Genomic DNA, 26,842 nt, shown 5'->3' with positions numbered 1-26,842 from the left:
TCTCACCTTTGTGCTTCAACTCTACCCCCTGTGTGATGTGCACCCTCATGTGTGTTGCTCCCCCATGTTGCTCTCTTGCATGCTTGGTGCACTTTCCTGCAGTATGACTCGGCCAGCAACATTTCTCTTTAACCCCTTCCATGCTCATGATAAGCTCAGCTCGTCATGCAGTACAGTGCTCCTGTGCTCATGACGAGCTGAGCTCGTCATGAGCAATGGGATTTAAGGGACACCCATCACAGGGGGGGGGGGATTGCTATAGCATTGAAGATACTGCACATCGTAGGGGACATTCTACATATACCATACACCATCAGTACAAATCATTGCCAAAGCCAATTGGTCCCAAATGCAGGACCTTGATTGATTGCTGCTCTTTACCCAGTGTTGGCAAAGTCAAAAGAACAGACTTTAATGCATAGCCAATAGGTCTCGCCTTTGGGACAGTATAACTGTTTAGCCATGCAAAAGTTGATGTTACGCCAATGGTATTGTACTGCATAATTAAATACTTATAAGGTCCCAAGGGCGAGACCTATTGGCTAAGCCAATGCTTGTTTTGTTTAGCAAGTAATACATGCAGTGAGATGGCACGAGATCGGCGTAATTACTGCTATCACTATAGGACCACAGCTGTTTTACATGTTAACCAGCATTTTGGTACGGAGGCAAGACAAACAAATAAACAAAGGCACCAAAACACATCACACCAGGAATAGAAAGTGTTTTCCTTTAATATTTCTTTTAAATAAAATTACAATTAAAAGCTTCATATATTTATATTTCAAACCAAATGTTAAATAGCTAAGTTTTTTTTACAAAACAATTTCCCCATTTCTTATGGGGCAGGTTTCTAGCTTATAAAACAGATTTTTTTCACAACATGGAAAAGTTAATTTCTGATGATAATCAGTAGAAAATATGTAATACGATGAAATACAAAAGGAAATATGTAAATATAGAGTGCTCTCTTTAAATTCCTATTATATACTACATAAAACAGGTTAAAATAGTGGTCATTTTGTACAAAACAATTTTACAAGTAATAAACACAATCATCGAAAATATATTTGTACATAAATATAGTTCAGTCTGAAATGAAGACGATTATGGGATGTGCACATTGCCAGAATTTCAATGAGTCCATATTGCATCTAGCAATAAGGCTTCATAACATAACACTTTCGCACCAGGAAAGACCCAAGTTAAAAACTTTAATCCCACAAAGCACAACATTTCACAACAGAGGGATGTTGGGCGATTGAGTGTATGAATCTGCCTGTGTGTATAGACAGATATGACACATATGAAGTGACTTGCACACAAATTAGCAGTAGCTTACAAACTTATAGGTCTATGCCAATATTTTAAATACTGGGAAAAGGCCCGGCTATCTAATTAACTGAACTGTTAAGAAGACTTCCGCGGATGCAGATTAAATTACTTTCATTATGCTTTTAATTGTCTTTTTCAGAAATCATATAGCTAAAGTAAACCTGCTCTATCATATTTGAACGATTCCTGCTTCCACAAAGCTCATTCTATTTTGATGCATCAGCTAATGACAGAGAGGCGGCTCTACCAATCGGATGTAACGCAATGGTTTGCTTCACCATCCTGCCAGTAATTTATCTCAAATGTACAGGTCACCAGATTCATTAGAGTAAGTACCACAACTTAAAGGGACGCAAAACATTTTTTGGCAATAATGCTGTTTATGGCATATGTACCGTTAGTGGCACTTAACACGTTCTCAGTGCGAATACTTAAGCCTTTAAGTGCTGCGTTTGTATTTGTAATAAGCGTAAGCCTAGATAAAAGTTTTTTTTTTTTTTTTTTTATAAAATTGCCTTTTGTCTTCTACACCACCGTTGAACTTTAAGCATCTCTGATTTTCTTTAATGGGGAAAGTAGATTTAATGTAATAAACAAAAATTCTGGTGAAGCAAGAGATTTAGTCCACAAATCCACACAAGTGCAGGCTTCTGAAACAGACATTCTAAAGCATGACCGTTTTAAGATACAGTTGCAATGTTCTAAATGTACATGTTCTTTACAAAATGGCACCATGAAAGACCACCGCGATCCTCTTTGTTGGGATGGCCAGGAGTCTTGGATGTGTTGTGCTGGAACCTTAGACAAAACAGAACACGGTAACGTGGTACACTTGATTATTGTAAATCTATTAACCTGCACCTAGTTCAACATATAGACTACATGGCAAGCGCCACCCTCTATGGGAAATGTACATCTTTATACAATGATATGTAAAAAGTGAGTGATATAGTTGATCACAGAAAATTCAAGTAAAGAAAGGCAATGTACCCTTTAGCGTGGTAATCAAAATATTTGTTGCAAGATTTAATGGACAGCTACATCTGTACCAGAATAACATAGACTAAATATTGTCTGACAACAATAGGATGTTCTAAATATGGTTTACAAAACAGTGCCTCAAACGAGTTAATAATAGAAAATCTACAACCAAGGAAGATAAACAATTAACAATATTTAGGACATGATATTTGTGAGAGACGATATTTGTGTCAATGATATAACTGGCATGTTTGGGTTCTTGGGAGGAAGCTGGATTCAGCCACTCAAAAATAAAGGGAGATGAAGGGATGTGAGAGAAATGAGAGCATACTAGTAAGACATATTAGATTGAGAAAAAAGTAGAAATTGACAGGGAGAGAAAGGGAGTGAAAGAGGGAGGGAGAGCAAGTGAGGAGTAACTTTAGTCAAGTAATAAGACTAGCAGTTATGGTATGCAGCTGTACCTCCAGTGACTAGGTAGTGTAACACAGAATTATGCCAGTAGTCTGCTGATGTTTCAGTGAGAGCATCTTATGTTCCTTACACACTGGAGGTGTTTACAGCCTAGGCTCTAGAAGCTGAGATTGAGCTAGAACCTCTATGATAACCATCTCTGCTGCTCCAAGATCTGATACATCCAACACATGCCCTCTCTCATACAGCCAAATGCACTTCTGGATCCACCCCATACGGCCTAAACACTCCCTCACACAGCCTAATTGAGTTCTGGATCTTACATATTCTGCAAACATCCCTCACTCAGCCTAACTGAGCTTTCACATTCTGCATAGTCTACAAACGCTCCCTACGAGTCCATACATATTCCAACACTCAGACTAATTATATTTATTGGTTCTGCAGAGACTAATAACACACTGAAAATGGGTCAGACACCACAAGCCCATGTGTGATCACACAACCTTGTTATACTCTTCTTTAAGCCATAGTCCACCCTCACTCTCAAGGATCCAACATTTTTCTTCAGTGCATACGCTGTCTACTATATACTTCATCATATCACACAGCTTCTATCTGCTCCTGAATCTGAGACAATATATGCATACTCCCTCATATAGACTCATTTCTCCTCTACATCCATGCCTTGCCCCGCTCTGTTCCTAGATCACACAAAGTTTGCCACCAAACGTTCATGTGATATCCGTCCACCTTGACTTGGGTACATAAAACAATTATTTATATTTCTTAAATTCATCACTAGTCCTCTTCTATCCCCTGACAGATCTTACATGGTAAGGCTGCAAAACACATGAGTTTTGTTATGCTCTTATGACGACTGAATGTACCTTTCAAAAGGCAACACCAATTACTACTTTTTCTCAACTTTATAAGGTACATTTTCAAATTGGTTCTGAACAGTGGTGTGTACTTCGGACCCATCTTACAATTACACTGCCGTACTATTGTATGCACAGACAGAAGAATTTGACTATAATTCACAGGCAGCTGGCTTAACAACACCCGGCACAAAGAGTGTAGCAAATTCTTTTCATTCACTTCGGTTGTTTTTTTCCTTCTATTGCTTCTTCTTGGCAGTAAAACACAGTTTTACTTCTTCACTTCTCTATAATTTCAAACTCATCTTTATAAGCGTTTTCATCTATTTTAGGTGGGATTAGAATCTGCAGCAGTTTCTGTATAAAATGGAGCTTTACATTTTCATGAAAATACATTTCATTTTTGGGATTCTACTGCAGCATGTTCCTAGAAAATGAGACTGTAAAAACTCTAGTGTGAAACTCAGCCTGGGGTTGCTTGTCAGGCCGTACATTCTTGGATTCATGTGTACATGCACCAGCGTGTAGGGTAGTTCACATATATTCCCTAAGCTATAAGAGCCCAATGGTGCCCAAGTTCTGATACCTACCCTTTTATTCCACTTGGGGAATGCATGTGATCTAATACAAATCACTGATGCCAACACTGCTTTTTGGCACCTTGTACTAAATTCTGTTAAACGGTACACCTCAGGCACACAACACTTCGTCACAATAACATCAGATTTACCGGACATTTTTCTGAAGAATTTGGCGTACATACATTACTGAACTACTCGTATGATTCACTATTGTACCAATTCCTTACACAGTGTATTTTTAATTGATACGATTCTAAAAATACAAGACTGTGGGCAGTAAATTGGGTAATATTAAAGAGTCACAAAGCAGAGGGAGCGGTTTATCCATCCAAGTCTAAGCTTCTCAATCCCCTGTGCTAGCTCTCAAACAGATGTGCAATGATCGGGATATAATCGTGATAGGATAAGGTCTACAGGGACACGGATTCTATACAGGTACTCGTCTATTTACATATAAATAATAAACAGTTTTTTAGTGAGCGTCTCCTTTCAAGAGAAACGGATGCATAAATTCTTGGGCCTTCTTCTTTTCGATGGGGTCCGGATTTGGATTACCAGGAGGCGGTCGAAGCAATAAACTTCCAAATATAATTGCTGCATGGAAACAAAAAGCAAAGAGGTCAAACGTGTTGGTTCTTATGTCAGCTACAGGTACAAGACTTCATGGCGAGGGCCCTCCACACACAAACAGGCGGCTGCAGGCGATACAGGGACGAGTAGCGGGGCTTGATGCGATGCTTTAGAGGTATCGTACGTATGCGTAGCATAAGAGATTCGGGATAGATGGAGTAATAGCTATTCGATTTTGATGTGCTGTTGATTGCAGTCAAGTTGTGAACACTAAATAATTATGTCAACTACCCATACGCTGAATTAAGAATTTAACACAATCTAATATGATGTACTGTTGACTTATACAGCACATTTTGTAATCTGCATTATGTGTCTGCATATTGGTTGATATGGAATGCTTCTAAATCATAATGATGATAATAAAAACAAATGTAAGCAAAAAAAATGGTTCTTATTTTAGCAGCACCCAAACATTTACCTCATGGAGAAGATAGTATAGATCTTCTTCCTACACTGATCAGAGGAGAGTGGTGTTTGAATTATGTGAACGTTTTAAAACAAAGCATATCAAACAGTTAAAGAGCAAGCCTCTATGAAGGAGGAGCAGGCTACTTTATTTGAGTCATCACTACCCAAGTCATCACTATCTCCAGGAATCTGTTGACCAATGTGGAGTAAGGATAAGTTACTTACCTGTAATCCTACTTCTCTTCCAGGGGTATCCTCAAAGTCATAAGCACATGAATATTCCCGCTCATGCGTGGGACCCCGGAAACATGTAAAACATATATGTGGAAACCATAGATGTAGCTATATATATATATATATATATATATATATATATATATATATATATATATATATATATATATATATATATCCACACAAGAAGGAGTTGCCCCCTCGGAAAAGCCCACAAAGGTAGGTTTAACTTCGTTTATTAACAGGAAGTTGCAGCACAGGTGAAATGGAGACCTCGCATTCAATGATTCAGATCGCCGACGCGTTTCGTGCATTCAAGCACTTCTTCATAGGCATACTGGTCCAAGCAGCGCAGAGCAGTGTGTGCACTAATTATAATTCACATCTGAGTCCCGCCCCTGTGGGCGTTAGCTCCTCGCAGAGCAGCATGGTCTCTGTAGTGCACAATTTGTAATCCTCCAGTGAGGTGCTCGTTGCGCTGCCCTGTTCACCTTGAATTGAAGCCCCAGTGGGTATGCAAAGTTCTAATTCACTCCGCGCTGCATGTAGCATCTTCCAAACACAGCCTCCTTTCCATGACGGTGTTTGTTTGATGAAAACACCATCGGGCCGCTTTCATGCAGCGGGGCTTTTCCACGGCTGGGCCAGCCGTATTTATGTCCACACAAGAAGGAGTTGCCCCCTCGGAAAAGCCCACAAAGGTAGGTTTAACTTCGTTTATTAACAGGAAGTTGCAGCACAGGTGAAATGGAGACCTCGCATTCAATGATTCAGATCGCCGACGCGTTTCGTGCATTCAAGCACTTCTTCATAGGCATACTGGTCCAAGCAGCGCAGAGCAGTGTGTGCACTAATTATAATTCACATCTGAGTCCCGCCCCTGTGGGCGTTAGCTCCTCGCAGAGCAGCATGGTCTCTGTAGTGCACAATTTGTAATCCTCCAGTGAGGTGCTCGTTGCGCTGCCCTGTTCACCTTGAATTGAAGCCCCAGTGGGTATGCAAAGTTCTAATTCACTCCGCGCTGCATGTAGCATCTTCCAAAAACAGCCTCCTTTCCATGACGGTGTTTGTTTGATGAAAACACCATCGGGCCGCTTTCATGCAGCGGGGCTTTTCCACGGCTGGGCCAGCCGTATTTATGTCCACACAAGAAGGAGTTGCCCCCTCGGAAAAGCCCACAAAGGTAGGTTTAACTTCGTTTATTAACAGGAAGTTGCAGCACAGGTGAAATGGAGACCTCGCATTCAATGATTCAGATCGCCGACGCGTTTCGTGCATTCAAGCACTTCTTCATAGGCATACTGGTCCAAGCAGCGCAGAGCAGTGTGTGCACTAATTATAATTCACATCTGAGTCCCGCCCCTGTGGGCGTTAGCTCCTCGCAGAGCAGCATGGTCTCTGTAGTGCACAATTTGTAATCCTCCAGTGAGGTGCTCGTTGCGCTGCCCTGTTCACCTTGAATTGAAGCCCCAGTGGGTATGCAAAGTTCTAATTCACTCCGCGCTGCATGTAGCATCTTCCAAAAACAGCCTCCTTTCCATGACGGTGTTTGTTTGATGAAAACACCATCGGGCCGCTTTCATGCAGCGGGGCTTTTCCACGGCTGGGCCAGCCGTATTTATGTCCACACAAGAAGGAGTTGCCCCCTCGGAAAAGCCCACAAAGGTAGGTTTAACTTCGTTTATTAACAGGAAGTTGCAGCACAGGTGAAATGGAGACCTCGCATTCAATGATTCAGATCGCCGACGCGTTTCGTGCATTCAAGCACTTCTTCATAGGCATACTGGTCCAAGCAGCGCAGAGCAGTGTGTGCACTAATTATAATTCACATCTGAGTCCCGCCCCTGTGGGCGTTAGCTCCTCGCAGAGCTCCTCGCAGAGCAGCATGGTCTCTGTAGTGCACAATTTGTAATCCTCCAGTGAGGTGCTCGTTGCGCTGCCCTGTTCACCTTGAATTGAAGCCCCAGTGGGTATGCAAAGTTCTAATTCACTCCGCGCTGCATGTACATACCCACTGGGGCTTCAATTCAAGGTGAACAGGCACTACAGAGACCATGCTGCTCTGCGAGGAGCTAACGCCCACAGGGGCGGGACTCAGATGTGAATTATAATTAGTGCACACACTGCTCTGCGCTGCTTGGACCAGTATGCCTATGAAGAAGTGCTTGAATGCACGAAACGCGTCGGCGATCTGAATCATTGAATGCGAGGTCTCCATTTCACCTGTGCTGCAACTTCCTGTTAATAAACGAAGTTAAACCTACCTTTGTGGGCTTTTCCGAGGGGGCAACTCCTTCTTGTGTGGACATAAATACGGCTGGCCCAGCCGTGGAAAAGCCCCGCTGCATGAAAGCGGCCCGATGGTGTTTTCATCAAACAAACACCGTCATGGAAAGGAGGCTGTTTTTGGAAGATGCTACATGCAGCGCGGAGTGAATTAGAACTTTGCATACCCACTGGGGCTTCAATTCAAGGTGAACAGGGCAGCGCAACGAGCACCTCACTGGAGGATTACAAATTGTGCACTACAGAGACCATGCTGCTCTGCGAGGAGCTAACGCCCACAGGGGCGGGACTCAGATGTGAATTATAATTAGTGCACACACTGCTCTGCGCTGCTTGGACCAGTATGCCTATGAAGAAGTGCTTGAATGCACGAAACGCGTCGGCGATCTGAATCATTGAATGCGAGGTCTCCATTTCACCTGTGCTGCAACTTCCTGTTAATAAACGAAGTTAAACCTACCTTTGTGGGCTTTTCCGAGGGGGCAACTCCTTCTTGTGTGGACATAAATACGGCTGGCCCAGCCGTGGAAAAGCCCCGCTGCATGAAAGCGGCCCGATGGTGTTTTCATCAAACAAACACCGTCATGGAAAGGAGGCTGTTTTTGGAAGATGCTACATGCAGCGCGGAGTGAATTAGAACTTTGCATACCCACTGGGGCTTCAATTCAAGGTGAACAGGGCAGCGCAACGAGCACCTCACTGGAGGATTACAAATTGTGCACTACAGAGACCATGCTGCTCTGCGAGGAGCTAACGCCCACAGGGGCGGGACTCAGATGTGAATTATAATTAGTGCACACACTGCTCTGCGCTGCTTGGACCAGTATGCCTATGAAGAAGTGCTTGAATGCACGAAACGCGTCGGCGATCTGAATCATTGAATGCGAGGTCTCCATTTCACCTGTGCTGCAACTTCCTGTTAATAAACGAAGTTAAACCTACCTTTGTGGGCTTTTCCGAGGGGGCAACTCCTTCTTGTGTGGACATAAATACGGCTGGCCCAGCCGTGGAAAAGCCCCGCTGCATGAAAGCGGCCCGATGGTGTTTTCATCAAACAAACACCGTCATGGAAAGGAGGCTGTTTTTGGAAGATGCTACATGCAGCGCGGAGTGAATTAGAACTTTGCATACCCACTGGGGCTTCAATTCAAGGTGAACAGGGCAGCGCAACGAGCACCTCACTGGAGGATTACAAATTGTGCACTACAGAGACCATGCTGCTCTGCGAGGAGCTAACGCCCACAGGGGCGGGACTCAGATGTGAATTATAATTAGTGCACACACTGCTCTGCGCTGCTTGGACCAGTATGCCTATGAAGAAGTGCTTGAATGCACGAAACGCGTCGGCGATCTGAATCATTGAATGCGAGGTCTCCATTTCACCTGTGCTGCAACTTCCTGTTAATAAACGAAGTTAAACCTACCTTTGTGGGCTTTTCCGAGGGGGCAACTCCTTCTTGTGTGGACATAAATACGGCTGGCCCAGCCGTGGAAAAGCCCCGCTGCATGAAAGCGGCCCGATGGTGTTTTCATCAAACAAACACCGTCATGGAAAGGAGGCTGTTTTTGGAAGATGCTACATGCAGCGCGGAGTGAATTAGAACTTTGCATACCCACTGGGGCTTCAATTCAAGGTGAACAGGGCAGCGCAACGAGCACCTCACTGGAGGATTACTAATTGTGCACTACAGAGACCATGCTGCTCTGCGAGGAGCTAACGCCCACAGGGGCGGGACTCAGATGTGAATTATAATTAGTGCACACACTGCTCTGCGCTGCTTGGACCAGTATGCCTATGAAGAAGTGCTTGAATGCACGAAACGCGTCGGCGATCTGAATCATTGAATGCGAGGTCTCCATTTCACCTGTGCTGCAACTTCCTGTTAATAAACGAAGTTAAACCTACCTTTGTGGGCTTTTCCGAGGGGGCAACTCCTTCTTGTGTGGACATAAATACGGCTGGCCCAGCCGTGGAAAAGCCCCGCTGCATGAAAGCGGCCCGATGGTGTTTTCATCAAACAAACACCGTCATGGAAAGGAGGCTGTTTTTGGAAGATGCTACATGCAGCGCGGAGTGAATTAGAACTTTGCATACCCACTGGGGCTTCAATTCAAGGTGAACAGGGCAGCGCAACGAGCACCTCACTGGAGGATTACAAATTGTGCACTACAGAGACCATGCTGCTCTGCGAGGAGCTAACGCCCACAGGGGCGGGACTCAGATGTGAATTATAATTAGTGCACACACTGCTCTGCGCTGCTTGGACCAGTATGCCTATGAAGAAGTGCTTGAATGCACGAAACGCGTCGGCGATCTGAATCATTGAATGCGAGGTCTCCATTTCACCTGTGCTGCAACTTCCTGTTAATAAACGAAGTTAAACCTACCTTTGTGGGCTTTTCCGAGGGGGCAACTCCTTCTTGTGTGGACATAAATACGGCTGGCCCAGCCGTGGAAAAGCCCCGCTGCATGAAAGCGGCCCGATGGTGTTTTCATCAAACAAACACCGTCATGGAAAGGAGGCTGTTTTTGGAAGATGCTACATGCAGCGCGGAGTGAATTAGAACTTTGCATACCCACTGGGGCTTCAATTCAAGGTGAACAGGGCAGCGCAACGAGCACCTCACTGGAGGATTACAAATTGTGCACTACAGAGACCATGCTGCTCTGCGAGGAGCTAACGCCCACAGGGGCGGGACTCAGATGTGAATTATAATTAGTGCACACACTGCTCTGCGCTGCTTGGACCAGTATGCCTATGAAGAAGTGCTTGAATGCACGAAACGCGTCGGCGATCTGAATCATTGAATGCGAGGTCTCCATTTCACCTGTGCTGCAACTTCCTGTTAATAAACGAAGTTAAACCTACCTTTGTGGGCTTTTCCGAGGGGGCAACTCCTTCTTGTGTGGACATAAATACGGCTGGCCCAGCCGTGGAAAAGCCCCGCTGCATGAAAGCGGCCCGATGGTGTTTTCATCAAACAAACACCGTCATGGAAAGGAGGCTGTTTTTGGAAGATGCTACATGCAGCGCGGAGTGAATTAGAACTTTGCATACCCACTGGGGCTTCAATTCAAGGTGAACAGGGCAGCGCAACGAGCACCTCACTGGAGGATTACAAATTGTGCACTACAGAGACCATGCTGCTCTGCGAGGAGCTAACGCCCACAGGGGCGGGACTCAGATGTGAATTATAATTAGTGCACACACTGCTCTGCGCTGCTTGGACCAGTATGCCTATGAAGAAGTGCTTGAATGCACGAAACGCGTCGGCGATCTGAATCATTGAATGCGAGGTCTCCATTTCACCTGTGCTGCAACTTCCTGTTAATAAACGAAGTTAAACCTACCTTTGTGGGCTTTTCCGAGGGGGCAACTCCTTCTTGTGTGGACATAAATACGGCTGGCCCAGCCGTGGAAAAGCCCCGCTGCATGAAAGCGGCCCGATGGTGTTTTCATCAAACAAACACCGTCATGGAAAGGAGGCTGTTTTTGGAAGATGCTACATGCAGCGCGGAGTGAATTAGAACTTTGCATACCCACTGGGGCTTCAATTCAAGGTGAACAGGGCAGCGCAACGAGCACCTCACTGGAGGATTACAAATTGTGCACTACAGAGACCATGCTGCTCTGCGAGGAGCTAACGCCCACAGGGGCGGGACTCAGATGTGAATTATAATTAGTGCACACACTGCTCTGCGCTGCTTGGACCAGTATGCCTATGAAGAAGTGCTTGAATGCACGAAACGCGTCGGCGATCTGAATCATTGAATGCGAGGTCTCCATTTCACCTGTGCTGCAACTTCCTGTTAATAAACGAAGTTAAACCTACCTTTGTGGGCTTTTCCGAGGGGGCAACTCCTTCTTGTGTGGACATATATATATATATATATATATATATATATATCCATATAGATCTTCAAACGCTGCTTCACACCGTTCACCCATCCAGGTACAGAGTAAGCAGGCACGAATCACGTTATACATATAACAATAAACACACAATGCAGGCTTCCATATACCGCACAACACTGAGCACTGTTGTAAGAATTTCCCTTGCATATAAATACAATTTCAATAAAGCAGGGAGAAAGAAATACATATGAAAACTGCTTTAATGCACAGCAGAAATCATAATCCTGCAAAGAGAAATGAAAAAAACATTGCCAGCACATAGGCTGCATTGCAGAAACATCAGTGTAGAAAGCTGAGAAGCCAACCCACAGAAACGCACAGAATAAACTGGCACTGTGCCTTTAAGGCAGCCTTGACCCCATGCCTCAGGGGTGACAGTTATGTCAGTTGTTCTTTGCGGAGACCGGAAGGCCATGGAACAAAGAGATGACATGTATCTTGATCACTTGCTCAGGAAGGCGGGTGGTTTGCTTATGACTTTAATGAGGATACCGCTGGAAGAGAACTAGGATTGCAGGTAAGTAATTTATCCCTCTCTTCCAGGGGATCCTCACGAATAGTCATATCCCATGAATAGAATAGCAAGCCCATCCCCTCATCCTGCAGGCAAGTAACCAGAGTACAATAAAGATACATTGTAAGAAAAAACCCATTGCAGAGACTCCAATCAAGCTAGCATTGGAACAGATTCCTCAAGGAGGCCTGGCCTGATTTCCAAGTTGCAGCCTTGCAAATCTCAGCCACCGGTCTATTGTGTAAGAACGCAATTGTAGAAGCCTTGCCCCTAGTAGAGTGAGCTTTGGGGGAGGTTAACAGAGGCTTGTTCGCTATTTGCCAATTTCATACAAGACACTATCCACCTTGAAATGGATCTTTTGGAGGGTGGAAAACCTGTTCTAACAGAGCCGTGGTTTACAAACAATTAATCAGCCTTTCTAATGGATTTTGTTCCCTCCAAATAGAATTTGAGAACCCTCTTGAGGTCTAATGAATGAAGAGACTTTTCTCCTGGTGTAGCAGGATTTGGAAAGAAAGAGGGGAGAGAAATTGTCTGATTTACATGGAAGTCAGACACTACTTTGGGTAGGAAGGAAGGGTGAGTTCTCATAACCACCCTATTGTGAACGAAAACCGTATACGGTTCCTTAGAACAGAGTGCTTGGATTTCACTCACTCTGCGTGCTGATGTAATAGCCACCAGAAAAGCTACTTTCCATGTAAGGTGTTGTTTTGTGGCCTTATAAATGGGTTCGAAAGGAGTACCCATACATTTTGACAAAACTAGATTCAACTCCCAAGTCGGAGAAGGAGGTCGGACAGGAAGATAAACCTTCTTCAACCCCTGTAGGAAGTCCTAGACCACCTGAAGTTAAAAGAAAGAAGGCTGGTTAGGTGATTTTCTATATGCTGTGATGGCAGCCAAATGCACTTTTATGGACGTGTATTTTCAAACCAGATATGACCTAGTAGAGCAGATATGGCTAGATTACCTCTTCTTGCCCGTTAATTGGACTCCAACCATTACGGATACATCACAAGTAAAACCTTTTCCATTTAAATGAGTACGAGGCTCTTGTGGATGGTCGCTTCGACTACCTCAGAATGTCCATGCAGTCCTGAGGGAGGTTCAAATGTCCGTACTGCAGGATCTCAGGAGCCATGCTGTCAGTCTAGGCGAGGGAAGGCTGGGGTGCAGAATCTTCCCTCCCATTTTGGTCAGAAGATCCGGTCTGCATGGGAGTCTCCGATGCGGGCAGATCGAGAGTGGCAACAGGTCCCGATACCACCATTTGCGAGTCCAGTTCGGTGCTATGAGGATCATAGTCATCCTGGATCGGATGAGCTTGGTCATCTCCTTCAGGATGAGAGGAAGGGGTGGAAAAGCGTATGCAAACGTCCCGGACCAGTCTATCAAAAGATCATTCCTTCTTGTTCCTGGTCGGTAAAATCTGGACGCGAAGGCGTGGCATTTTCTGTTTCGATCGTCTGCAAAGAGGTTGATGGATGACCCCATTGATGAAAAATGTCAGCCACCACTTTGTTGTTGAGCACTGAGTCTTCTTGTTCTTTGAAGTGTTGACTGAGGGCGTCTGTTCGCACATTCTGTTCTCCTGGCAGATGCACTGCCGTGATCAAGAGGTTCCAGGCCAGCAGCCAGTGCCAGATCGCTTGGGATTGTAGAGACAGAGGGCGAGAGAATGTTCTACGTTTTTTGTTCAAGTAATATATGGTGGTTGTATTGTCCGTTTGTATCAGAATCAATTTGGACTGAATCGACGGATGGAATGCCTTGAGGGCTAAATAAACCGCCCGCAGTTCTAGCATGTTGATATGATAGGTCTGGTCCTTGCTGGTTCATCTGCCCTGAGTTTGTAGTTGACCCAGATGCACTCCCCATCCCTGAAGAGATGCGTCCGTGATCAGAGATTGTTTTGGCAGAGGTTGATGGAATGGTACTCCCACCAGAAGATTCTTTGGCTGAATCTACCAGAGAATGGACTTCTTCGCTGTTTGAGAGAGGAGAATTTGGTAGTTCCTATGCCCCGAGGATTGGTCCTATTGGTCCTCTAGATCCTGCTGCAACGTTCTCATTCTCAATCTGGAGTTGGGTATGAGAAAATTGCAAGAGGCCATCGACCCCAGTAGAGACGCCACTTGCCTCACAGATGGTTGATGTGCTTGAAGGACGATGTTGCATTTGTTTCTCATTGATAACAGTCTCTTCTCCATAGGAAACACTTTTCCGAGGTAGGAGTCCTGGGTGGCGCCCATGAGTGGGCTGATGAACCGATTTTTCCACGTTCACATGAAGGCCTTAGTGTTGAAGTAGAACCAGGCAGATGTGAAGGTGCTTCTGCACCATGTGGGGAGATGATCCCTTCAACAGCCAGTCGTCCAGGTATGGATACACAAACAGGCCTTGGCAATGTAATGCTGCCGCCACCACTACCATGCATTTTGTGAATACCGTTGGAGCAGATTTGAGGCCGAAGGGCAAGACCATGAACTGGTAATGCTTTGTGCCTACCATGAACCACAGGAACGTGCGATGCCGTTGGGTAATTGGAATGTGAAAGTACGCCTCTTGGAGATCCACCGAACACATCTAATCTCCTTTCCTCAGATGTGGAAATATTTGATGGAGCGCCAACATTCAAAACTTCTCCTTTCTGATGAACTTGTTCAGAGAAAGTAGATCTAGAATAGGTCTGAACTTGTTTGGCTGGTCTTTTTTAGGAACAAGGAAGTATCTGGAGTAGACTCCCTTTCCTCTCTGTGCAGGAGGGACCTCTTCTATGGCTAGTTTCTTCAAAAGGGTTGACACTTCCTGACCCAGCAGTCCTAGGTGTAGAGGACGTGACTTTACCGGAGGAATGTCTCTTGGGGGCGCACAAAAACGTAGTGCGTACCCATTGCTCAGTATATTCAGCACCCACTAGTCTTTGGTGATGTCGCGCCACTCTTGTATGCAATTTGAAAAAAGTACTCCAACTGGAGTGTGCAACAGTGCTAGAGGAAGCAGAAAATGATTGCTTCCCTTAATTTTTTTTGTGGAAGAGGACTGTTGTTGATGCCCTCCTCTTCCTCTCGAGGAACGACAGCCTTGATACTGGGATTTGTTTTGCTTGTTTTGTGACCATTGAGGGGTTTGAATCCTCTGTTGATAATTTTTACGACTGTATGGCCTGCAGCGTCGTTTGAACTCCTTTTTCTTCTCCAGGACCGCCGCCAACTTGGCCTTCAATCTGGCCATTTCCTCATCGGTGTGTGATCAAAAAAGGGAGTTTCCAGAAAACGGAAGATTCAAAATGAGTTGATGTTTCCGGTTTCAACGCTGTCAGGCGCAACAGGGAAGATCTCCGTGCATTTATACCATGTGCATATGAGTGAGGAGCCAAAGAAGCCCCATCCGCTGCTGTGCTGTTTACCTGGTTGGCCACCAGTGCCCCTTCTTGGAGAATCTCTGAGAAGTCTGTTGATCCTCCTTTGGGAGTTTGTCTTTAAAACGCTCCAGCGAATCCCGTACGGTCCTATCATAACGACCCAACAGGGCAGCAGCGATTGACACCTTAAGAGAAGACGCTGCAGAGCCGAAGGCCTATCTCCCCAAAGAATCCTGGGCTCTACTTTCTTTATCTGGAGGAGCTGAGAAGAAAGAAGCCACCGCATGTGTCTTCTTTGCTGCTGCGATGATGACAGAATCCGGTGTTGGATCCGGTTTCAGAAAAAGAGGATTCGATGCAGCCGGTTTATATTTTTTCAGGATCCAAGCTGGAGTTGCTTTAGCCGATGATGGAGTGAGGAAGATGTCCATTACCGGCTCAATGATACCAGGGACTAGAGGAAGCAATGGCCTAGCCGCAGATCTCTGATGGAGAGTTTCGAAAATGATGGAATTGGTGGTCTGAGGAGCTGACATGGCTATGCCCATCTTTTGTGCTCCTCTAGCGAGAACATAGGGAGAGGTATTAACAATATCAATGGGTGACACTCTAGAAGGCGGGCTATCCGCAAGGGTAGGTGAGTAGTCTCTTTTGGATGAGCATGTCGAAGACGAGGACCAAGATGGCATACTTAGTCTTTTGTGATGACCCTGAGTTGACCTACACTCAGGAGATCTGCCTCAGTGTTTTCTGGTCCGAGTAGTGGGATCTGTGCAGTGGACTGGAATAGTTCGTAGGCCTCTGGGCATGACCAGAGGGTTCTTTCTGCCAATGATGGAGAGATTGTAGCCAGCTGGGCGAAAGGTGAATTGAAGGAGGTTGTTGTCTCCTTGGAGAGCCTCTTGGAGATGTTCTTAGAGGCTCAGGTGAATGAGCAGAAGAGCTGCGTGACGTCGCAATCGACTCGGGGGAGCACCTAATAGAATGAGAGGACTCTCTGCGACTTCTGGTGCGTGATCAGTGTCTTGATGTCAATGTGACGTTGATGGAGAGTGTTTCGACGTCGACCGACTCTGCGTCACCATCACTGGTAAATCCCTAGAGCGTGATCTTCTCCTTGACGTCGACCTCTTCGTGTGCTTTGAGGTTGTATGATGTGACATCGAACACCTAGAGCAAACAGACTTCACCTTCGACGTTGAGCGTGCAGGAGACCCCAATGAAGTTCGAATCGACTGAGAAATTCTTCTCAACGTCGTGTCTTGATGCCTTTCAGATCTCTCTGTCGACGCTGATAGTCTACTGGAAGTCAGTGGCGTCGAGATCGGGGCACTTCTCGCCGTCGATGGAGACGGCCATCTCGACATTGAACGAGGCCTAGTGTATTTCACTCTGGGTCGCGACGGCGAATCTTTCTTCGTCGACGGTGAAGATCGAGCCCTCGACGTTGAAGGTCGCCTGGATGACAACGGAGGCGATGAGTCCCTAGCCTCTGGTGACGAGGCGCGTCTCGATGTTTACCGCCACCTGGTTGACGGCAACAGAGACGCTTGCTTCAACGCCGGTGACCTTGCGACGGCGGACCATGTCTTGACGTCGAATGCCGACTTGACGGCGACGACGGAGCTCTATCTCTCGACATTGGGCGAGCCTGCACCAACGGAGAGCGACTCCTCGACGCCGGGTTAACGACGGCGGAGGATCCGATGTACCTGTAGTCGTTTTCGCTACCGATTAAGGTATTTGTGGCGCTGAGCTAGACGCCGATGGAGAGCAGACTGGAACCTTACTTCTAGATGGAGTGGTGTCTCTCTCTTTCCTCTTTTTCATCGGAGACCTGCCTCCTGAAGGTGTTTTCCCCTTCTCAGCCAGCCCATAGAGGCGAATCCTCTCCCTGTCCTTCAGAGTTCTTTTGGACAGCGACTGGCAATGCTGACAGGTCTTGGGAGCGTGATCAGAAGGGAGGCAGAGAACACAGACAGGGTGGGAGTCTGTTTTAGCCTTCTTCTTGCCACAGGAAGGGCGAGAGTCAAAGAGAGAGGGCATTTTTGACTGGAAAATAATGCTCAACTCTCTCAAAAATAGTAGAGAAGTACTTCAACAGCAAAAAAACGTCAAACTAAAATGTTTTGATAAAAAATGAGAAGTAATTTCCGACAGAAATCAGGAAAAAAACTGACAGCTGAAGTTACTGGGGTCCTGACAAAAGGAGCCAGAAAGAACAACTGACCTAACTGTCACCCCCTGAGGCATGATGGGAAGCTAGGGGTCATGGCTGCCTTAAAAGGCACTGTGCCACTTTATTCTGTGTGTTTCTGTGGGTTAGCTTTTCAGCTTTCTACACTGATGTTTCTTCAATGCAGCGTATGTGCTGGCAATGTTTTTTCATTCCTCTTTGAAGAATTATGATTTCTGCTGTGTATTAAAGCAGTTTTCAAATGTGTTTCTTTCTCCCTACTTTATTGAAACTGTATTTATATGTAAGGGAAATTCTTACAACATTGTGTGGTATATGGAAGGCTGCATTGTGAGTTTTATATATATATATATATATATATATATATATATATATTTTCCAACAATTTTCCCCCGCAGAGGAAGGTGGAGACGCACACGATAACCAAGTATCTGCCAATTATTTTTTATTTCTTTGATTGCATTTTCAGCACGGCATTGCACAAGACGCGTTTCGTTCACCTTTGAACTTCTTCAGTTGTAAAACACCGTTCATCTGGGAAAGCCGGTTTGCTGCCACAGGTGCACAATGATTTTTTAAATGTTTTTAAGCCTCCAATGGTCAGTTCTTTTTCCGGTCACTTCCTGTTTCCAGGCATGGTGGTACCTGTAGTGCAAGCGGCTCCCAATTCCTCTATTTAAAAGTTTTTCTACCCTCCAGTGGGTTCGGTGTTGTTTCAATGCCGTTATAATCTTTTTGTTCACATTGTCAGGCAGCAGGTTTCCCCAAATCGGCCCCTTTTCCTGGCACGTTTGGGTCCAATACCGGGTCCAGTACCCCGGAGCACCACATCCTCCTGGGCCGTGTTCACGGAAGCAAAGATGGGGTTCGAATCAGAGGGTGTTTGGCGCTCTTAGTGGCAGCGCAGTCTCCTTCGGCGGAACCAAGCCGATCATCTATTCCAACAATTTTCCCCCGCAGAGGAAGGAGGAGCCGCACACGATAACCAAGTATTTGCCAATTATTTTTTATTTATATATATATATATATATATATATATATATATATATATATATATATATATATATATATATATATAAATTACCTACTGGCGGTCGCCAGTAGGTATATATAGTTAGGACCTAGTTTCCATAGGAAATCTGCAACATTCTATTGGGAATAACCTTGGCGCTTGTTGATGAATCTTCACGAATTTCTCAAAGAAGATGGCCCGCTCCGCTCCGCTCCTTCCCTGAAAGTTTTGGGGGGATTCGTCAAGTGGGGGCTGAGGAAAAAGGGGGGTCCCAAAACGTGTTTTCCCCATGTTATTTTCCATAGGACGATTAGACACGGCGACAGCCCGAAAGGCTGAACGGAATTACACCAAATTTGGCAGAGAGGTAGAGTTCGGTTCGCAGATCACGCTTTTGTTTAAATGGTGTAAATCCCTCCAGTAGTTCCTGAGAAAATCAAAAGGAAAAAGAATTATATATCTGGACGGAGCCTAACCACACATCTCATCGTGAGATCTGATTGGATGTCAGCACTTCATCCAAGAAGTGTTGGCAGCCATCTTGGGACCAATATACATGATAGCACCTCATTAAAAGCAGTGCAGTTAATAGAAGGTTTTAGGACTTTAGTTACATTATAAATCATTTGTTGATGGTACCATACTCATTTTAGGAATTGTAGTGTGTTCTAAGGTGATTTTACCATGTGAAAAAGCCTTCTGCTGGGATATCATGAATCATGTTTGAAAGAAAACTATTATCTCATGCTTTTCCCACAGTGGTTTGGAAGGGGATCTATAAGCTAAGCTGAAAGCATATTTTCTGTAAATTCACATTATCTTTCTCAGTCATGTGAGAATGAAGTCTGACATTCTCAGTAAAACATGTACATCCAAGAAGGACAGAGACTGTCAGTTGATTCCTTTGTGTTCTACTGCAGCCTCCTAGAGAACAACTAGAGCGCTAACAGTCCTATTTATTACAAAGGTATGGCACACCTGAAGCCATCTTGATTGGAATAAAGTGGTAATTTTTAAAACATTTAATTTAAAAAGGAACAAAATGATGGGGTATATTTTGCCATAGAAAGTATGATTAGTGCTGCAGAAAGAAAAATTAGGGCACATTTTGAGTGACTTCTCAAATCCTCTTCTATTTCATAAAAAAAATTCTGACATGCAGTCTCCCAAGATGGCCACCAGAGACAAAAGAGCCCAAATGTAGCCCAAATATCACCCAGATGTAGCCCAAGTATAGCCCAATGACAAAATGTCCCAGAGTGTTCTAAAGAACAACTAGAGCGCTAACAGTCTTACTTATGACAAAAGTATGGCACACAAGATGCCATCTTGATTGGAATGAAGTGGTAAGTCTAAAAACATTTAATTTAAAAAGGAACAAAATGAGGGGGTTCATTTTGCCATAGAAAGTATGATTAGTGCTGCAGAAAGAAACATTGGGGCACATTTTGAGTGACTTTTCAAATCCTTTTCTATTTCATTAAATAATTCTGACATGCAGTCTCCCAAGATGGCCACTAGAGACAAAAGAGCCCAAATGTAGCCCAAATATCACCCAGATGTAGCCCAAGTATAGCCCAATGACAGAATGTCCCAGAGTGTTCTAAAGAACAACTAGAGCGCTAACAGTCTTACTTATGACAAAAGTATGGCACACCAGAAGCCATCTTGATTGGAATGAAGTGGTAAGTCTGAAAACATTTAATTTAATAAAAAGGAACAAAATGAGGGGGTTCATTTTGCCATAGAAAGTATGATTAGTGCTTCAGAAAGAAAAATTAGGGCACATTTTGAGTGACTTCTCAAATCCTCTTCTATTTCATGGAAAAAATTCTGACATGCAGACTGAAACATGCACTTTGAATACCAGCAGCAGACTTCCCTGGTGAGCAGTAGCTTTACTAAAGTGATCTAATGAGCAACTAGAGTGCTAACATTCAGAATTTATGGTAAATGTGTGACACATCTGAATGCCTTCTTGATGGAACCAAAGTAAACAAGCATTTAAAATGCAATAGATCTCGCCCTTGTTTAAGTTAAAGCCATTCTGTTTGTAATGAGGTGGCTTTTTAGCTTTGCTTTTATTAGTGTTTTTCAAACTTTCATGTAAATAACATGCATATGTATGCATATATGTATATGTATGCATGCATTTATATGTGTATTTATATAATATGCAGATTATATATGTTTATGTATGGATATATATATATATATACACACATACATATATATAAATGCACATGCATATATATGCATATATGTGTGTATATGTGTACGTGTAGAGAGAGGTAGAGAGGTAGAGACTAGTAGAGAGAGGTAGACTAGTAGAGAGAGGTAGAGAGTAGAGAGTGAGTAGTAGAGAGTGAGTAGTAGAGAGTAGTAGAGAGCAGTAGAGAGAGTAGCAGAGAGTGAGTAGTAGAGAGTAGTAGAGTGAGTAGTAGAGAGTGAGTAGTAGTAGAGAGTAGTACAGAGTAAGTAGTAGAGTGAGTAGTAGAGAGCAGTACAGAGTGAGTAGTAGAGAGTAGAAAAGAGTGAGTAGTAGAGAGTAGTAGAGAGTGAGTATTAGAGAGTGAGTAGTAGAGAGTGAGTAGTAGAGAGTGAGTAGCAGAGAGAGAGAATAGTAGAGTCGTAGAGAGTGAGTAGTAGAGAGTAGTAGAGAGCGAGTAGTAGAGAGTGAGTAGTAGACGTGGAGAAGTGTGGCTCACGGTGTAGAGTAGGCAGACCCGGAAGCTGAGGTCAGACCCGGGACCAGGGTTCAATTCCCGACGCGGCAGGGTCTTGAGCTCAAATGTCCACGGACTCGATAATTCTCGCTTCGGTGCCTGCTCTAATCATGGGTTCTCACTCTGCAACTCTGGGCATTAAGCTTGCTTAATCTCCACAACGGCCCCCTGCGGCGGGATGCCTGGCTTTCACCTTGGGGATGCCCTGTAGGGGCTATCTCTCAGGGAAAAAAGCCAGGACGGGTTCCCAAGGCAAGCGCCGGAAAACCTCCGGGTAGCTGTGCGCTCAATAAATGCAATAATAATAATATAATAATAGAGAGGAGTAGAGAGTGAGTAGTAGAGAGTGAGTAGCAGAGAGAGAGTAGTAGAGAGTGAGTAGTAGAGAGTGAGTAGTAAATAGTGAGTAGTAGAGAGAGTTAGTAGTAGAGAGTAGTAGAGAGTGAGTAGTAGAGAGTAGTAGATAGTGAGTAGTAGGGAGTGAGTAGTAGAGAGAGAGTAGTAGAGAGTAGCAGAGTAGTAGAGAATGAGTAGTAGAGAGTGAGTATTAGAGAGTAGTGGAGTAGTAGAGAGTGAGTAGTAGAGACTAGTGGAGAATATTCCAAAGTTTGGCACAGCAACACTTGCACAACAAGTCCAATCAAATCATATCACTTAGAGCCCTTATTGAAGCTCTGAATCTTGGTGTATATTCAAATGCTTTTATTTTCCTTAAGTTTATGTACCACAGCCAGCCGACGCGTTTCGTTCTGTACAACAGAACTTCTTCACGGCGTTCTTATTTCCTTCAAGTTATGTTGGTATCCTATTGTCATATAAATAGATATTTCTTCCAAATGTCAGACGAGATGTAAGTACATTCTTATTCAAAGTAACTAGGTATCCATTTTACCCACACAATTCGGGCAGACTTGAGTTATTTATAGCATCCTCAAAGTCAGTCTTTCAAAAATTCCAAAGTATAGGACATGATAATCCAAATGTTTCTCAAGAAAAGTCATTTTCAATCGTTCGGAATATCGGCGTTTGGGCAGATATGACGCACGGACACGGTTTATGACTTTTCTTGAGAAACATTTGGATTTGGATTATCATGTCCTATACTTTGGAATTTTTGAAAGACTGACTTTGAGAATGCTATAAATTACTCAAGTCCATGGATGCTGCTGGGAACGCCCCCAGCAACACCCATTGCACACCCCTTTAATGCAGGACACTGCGTTAAAGGGACTGATATTTATCAGGCAGGATTACGCCACAAAAAGTGGCTTAGTCCTACCTGATAAATATCACGTAGTCTTCTGCGCCACCGGAACGTCACAAAAAGTGCATCATTCATGACATGGTCAGTGACATCACTGATGACATCTCAAATGACATCACTGATGACATCACTGATGACATCATTCATGTGACAATCAAATACACCTCATCACACACTAGTATAATCTTTCATCACTCACTGTAAAATAGAAAGTGCCATATTTGAAACCATTGACACACCAATAGAAATTTCTAAACACCCACTCAGTTATTCATAGAACTATACACACATCTAATCACTTACCTATAGATTCAGTGTTATATGCAGTGAATAATCAACAGAACACTATCAAATATACTTATACGCCTATTTCAACATTACACACCAGCACACATTGTATTCACTTATAAAGACATCCTTCTGACTTATGCAAATGATTGATTAAACTTACATTTACTCACCTACACACTTATACAAACACCACTTCATCTATTTATATAGATAGTAGCTCACCTTTAGTGTGTTATAAAAATCACTATTACAAGTATACAGTCATCCATATAGTGACTCGTACAATCACTAAGTCTTAGGCACACTTAATTAGATATAACTGTCACATACACTGCCTTTTTTCAAGTTTAATGGAGATGTACCATTGAGAGAAATATTTCATCACCACAACACCCATAAACATATACACTCACTGAAACAACTGTTATAACATGTAGTCTTAACCTCATATACCTACTGAATGAACTATTCACACATTTTTTGGCAATCACACACCCCCCACCAAACCACATAGACATTCATTTACCCATACAAATACTCAGTTAAGAAACCAATAACAAATATAGTCTTTAACATAGCAATTAAGACAAAGCAATAAAGACTTTCACACAGTTTAGTAACTACACATTGTATATAGTGAGACTCTACAAATTAGTCAAGGAAACAATCAATGAAACTGTTACTAAATCCACCATCCACACATTTAAATTTATATCTCAAATGACATCACTGATGACATCACTGATGACATCATCCACGTGACAATCACATACACCTTTTCATACACTAGTAAAATCTTTCATCACTCTTTGTAAAATACAGAGTATCATATTTGAATCCATTGTCATAGCAATACAAGTATCTAAAACCCACTCAGTGATTCATAGATGTATACACACATCTAATCACTTACCTGTAGATTCACTCATACATGCTGTCAATGAACAATAGAACACTATCAAAAATACTTATACACCTATATCGACATTACACACCAGCACACATCCTATTCACATATGAAGTCATCCTACTCACTTATGCAAACAATGGATCATACTTACATATTTACTTAGCTACACACTCATACAAACACAACTTCATCTATTCATTTAGATAGTAAGTCATACTTAGTGAATTATAAAATCATTATTACAAGTATACAGTTATCCATAAAGTCACTCACACAATCATTCAGTCTTATGTATACTTATTTATATACAACAACTGACACATACACTGCCTTTTATTTTTCTAGTTTGTTGGACATGTACCATCGAGAAATATATTTGCTCATCACCACACCCATAAAGATATTCACTCACCCAAACAACTGTTAGAACATGTAGTTTTAAGTTTATATAGATGTAGTGAATCAAGTATTCACACATCTTTGGGCAGTCACAGCCCCCCCACCGAACCACACACACATTCACTCTCCCATACAAATACTCAGTTAACTAATCAATAACTAATATAGACTTTCACATAGCTAGTAACCAACTGGAGAACCAGTTTACACAACAACTGACAAAGTGATACAGATATTCACACAGTTTAGTCACTATCCACTATATTTAGTGAGACACTATAAATTGGTCAAGTAAACAGTCAATTGCACTGCTACTAAATCCTCCATCCAAATATTTATTTTTATATATCCACTCATTCTTCAATGCAAATTGCTATATATATAATGCATGTTTAAATAACGAAGCAAACCACATTCACTGGATGATGTTATCAGTGATGTCATTTGAGATGTCATCAGTGATGTCACTGACCATGTCATGAATGATGTAATATGTGACATCATCAGCAGTGAATTGCGGATGCGCGAAATATAGTTAGTACAACTAACTATATAGGAGCAATTTCATTGGTTTTGTATGAGTGAAATGTCCAGCTAACTATAACACCCCTAAAACGTATAGTTTTTGAGTGAATTTTAAAGGTTTTTTAAATGCTAATTCCTAACTATATAAGGCCAAAAACCTATGGCTTTTTCAGTGAATTTCAAAGGTTTTTTAAATGCTAATTCCTAACTATATAAGGCCTGAAACCTATGTTTTTTTCAGTGAATATAGATTAGAGCAAAACGTTGTGGTGGTGTTTGTAGATGTGCAGGTCTAAGTTCTTGATCTTTTCAATTTATTATTGTTATATCATAACCAGCAGGGACTTGTCACATTAAAATGTAATATCTGAATGGGTGCTTCTGCCATCGAGATTTTGTGCCAAATCAGGGTGGTTCGCAAGACCGCTATTGTTTTGGCTTTGACCAAAGAATACTGGTTCATGTAGATAAAGCCTTAAATTTTCATAATTGACAAATGTAAGTGATTTCTTCAAAATCAGCGAAGAGTAAAAGGCGCAATGCTTGTAACACAATGCTTTTTGTTTTGGGAAGGCACATGCTGTTAGGTCCTTTAAACTGATATAGGGGGCATAGAAGAGGAGATCACATTGTGCATTGAAGCCTACACACTTTCATTAAGATTTCGAAATACAGTAATTATCTATCTACTAGAAAAAATACCCTATATCAACTAACTACAAAACATAGTTTTCCGGTTATGAGAAATGTTGGCAACTGCAATGCTTGAAAATGAGGAAAGCATAGGAACTGCTGTCTCCAGTACTTATACAGTGCATGTGGCTGAACTTTCTTCAACCTACCGAGTATCTTCACATCTAGATTATTCTTCTCTGTGTTCTTCAGAAGTTCACGGAGAAAGGACATAATATAGTCAAAAACGTTTTTATGGCACTGAGGTAGCCTTGAAATAATCTGGAGAAAGAAAAAAGACAACAGGGTTATGCCTAATGTAAATACTACAGCACTGTTACCACACGGTCTGTGAGGAAGTGGTAGCACTGCCCATGTAATTGTCCGAAACCATCACAGTTAAAAAAGCAAATGTATTCATTCTAACCAGAAGGAATAGAGTTTGCATTATTTTATGCACGTCTGTATCTCGATGTTATTTGATTAGACACCAGAATAAATCAAGCAAATTTTGTTCCATAATCTCATCACACTCATAACACATTAGACATTCCAATGACTACTACTAACGATTACAAATCAAAACAAGGTGCTATTCAGTGAGGAGAAGAAAAGGAACTCTATATAAAAAAAATGAGAGGCAGACATTCCTGAGTCTAGGGTGGTCAACTGCCCGATGAGCGCCGGCTAAGCTCTACAATTGGGGGTAGAGACCAACTGGGAGTAGCACAATTGTTACGCCTAGAGAAAAGGTTAGTCCTGACCTCACTCCGAATATCAGGGCAGCCCAGGTAATTGGTGAGGCCAGATTCGCCAACCTTTGTAAAGTTCTACCTTCCAAAACAGTGCTGCAGTAGAGACCACCAATGCAGTACCATTGTGGAAGTGCTCTTCATCAGCTGGGCCTACATTTAAAAGGCGGTGGTTGGAACCTTGTTGATTTGGACATGAGCCTGCCACCGCCATAGTAGTATGGGAATATAACCTCTGCCAACTTCCTGGGGTGGCAATACTGCAAGATAAGGAAGCTCAGTTGATTATTAGCGTGGGGAGTTGAGCCTACCAGTATCACCAGATTCTGGCCCACATTATGACCAAAACAAGGCACTAAGACTACAAATAAATGCGAGTCTTTGTTTCATGCTTCTACCAGTGAGGAGCCACCTCCTAGATACAACAAACATTTTTGTGAAGGGTTTTCCCTTTTTACTCCCCCTCCTTCCCCCCCCCCCTATGCCCCCCAAAAGAGGCTAAATCTAAATGAGTCCGAGAGAAAGAGGATTTCTTTCCTT

At 43.2% G+C, this 26,842-nt stretch overlaps 1 protein-coding gene across 3 annotated transcripts in view; it reads right to left on the bottom strand.

The window, feature by feature from the left end:
* Positions 1–709: 709 nt before the first annotated feature.
* Positions 710–26,842, bottom strand: part of INPP5B (inositol polyphosphate-5-phosphatase B) — a 783,203-nt gene continuing 757,070 nt past the window's right edge. For 2 of the 3 annotated variants that reach the window (XM_086956441.1, XM_086956442.1), the window contains 2 exons: positions 25,721–25,832; positions 710–4,786 (listed from right to left, as the gene is read on the bottom strand). In XM_086956441.1, coding sequence (XP_086812567.1) covers positions 4,665–4,786; positions 25,721–25,832 — 234 coding nt within the window. In that variant the 3' untranslated portion in view covers positions 710–4,664. The remainder of the gene's footprint in view (positions 4,787–25,720; positions 25,833–26,842) is intronic. The other variant, XM_086956440.1, reaches the window with a different exon arrangement.

This window comes from Lissotriton vulgaris, chromosome 2_1 (assembly GCF_964263255.1).
Source record: "Lissotriton vulgaris chromosome 2_1, aLisVul1.2, whole genome shotgun sequence".
NCBI classification, from domain to species: Eukaryota; Metazoa; Chordata; class Amphibia; order Caudata; family Salamandridae; genus Lissotriton; species Lissotriton vulgaris.
Note: the sequence above shows the minus strand (reverse complement) of the source record. Positions and strands in the feature narration are given on the sequence as shown.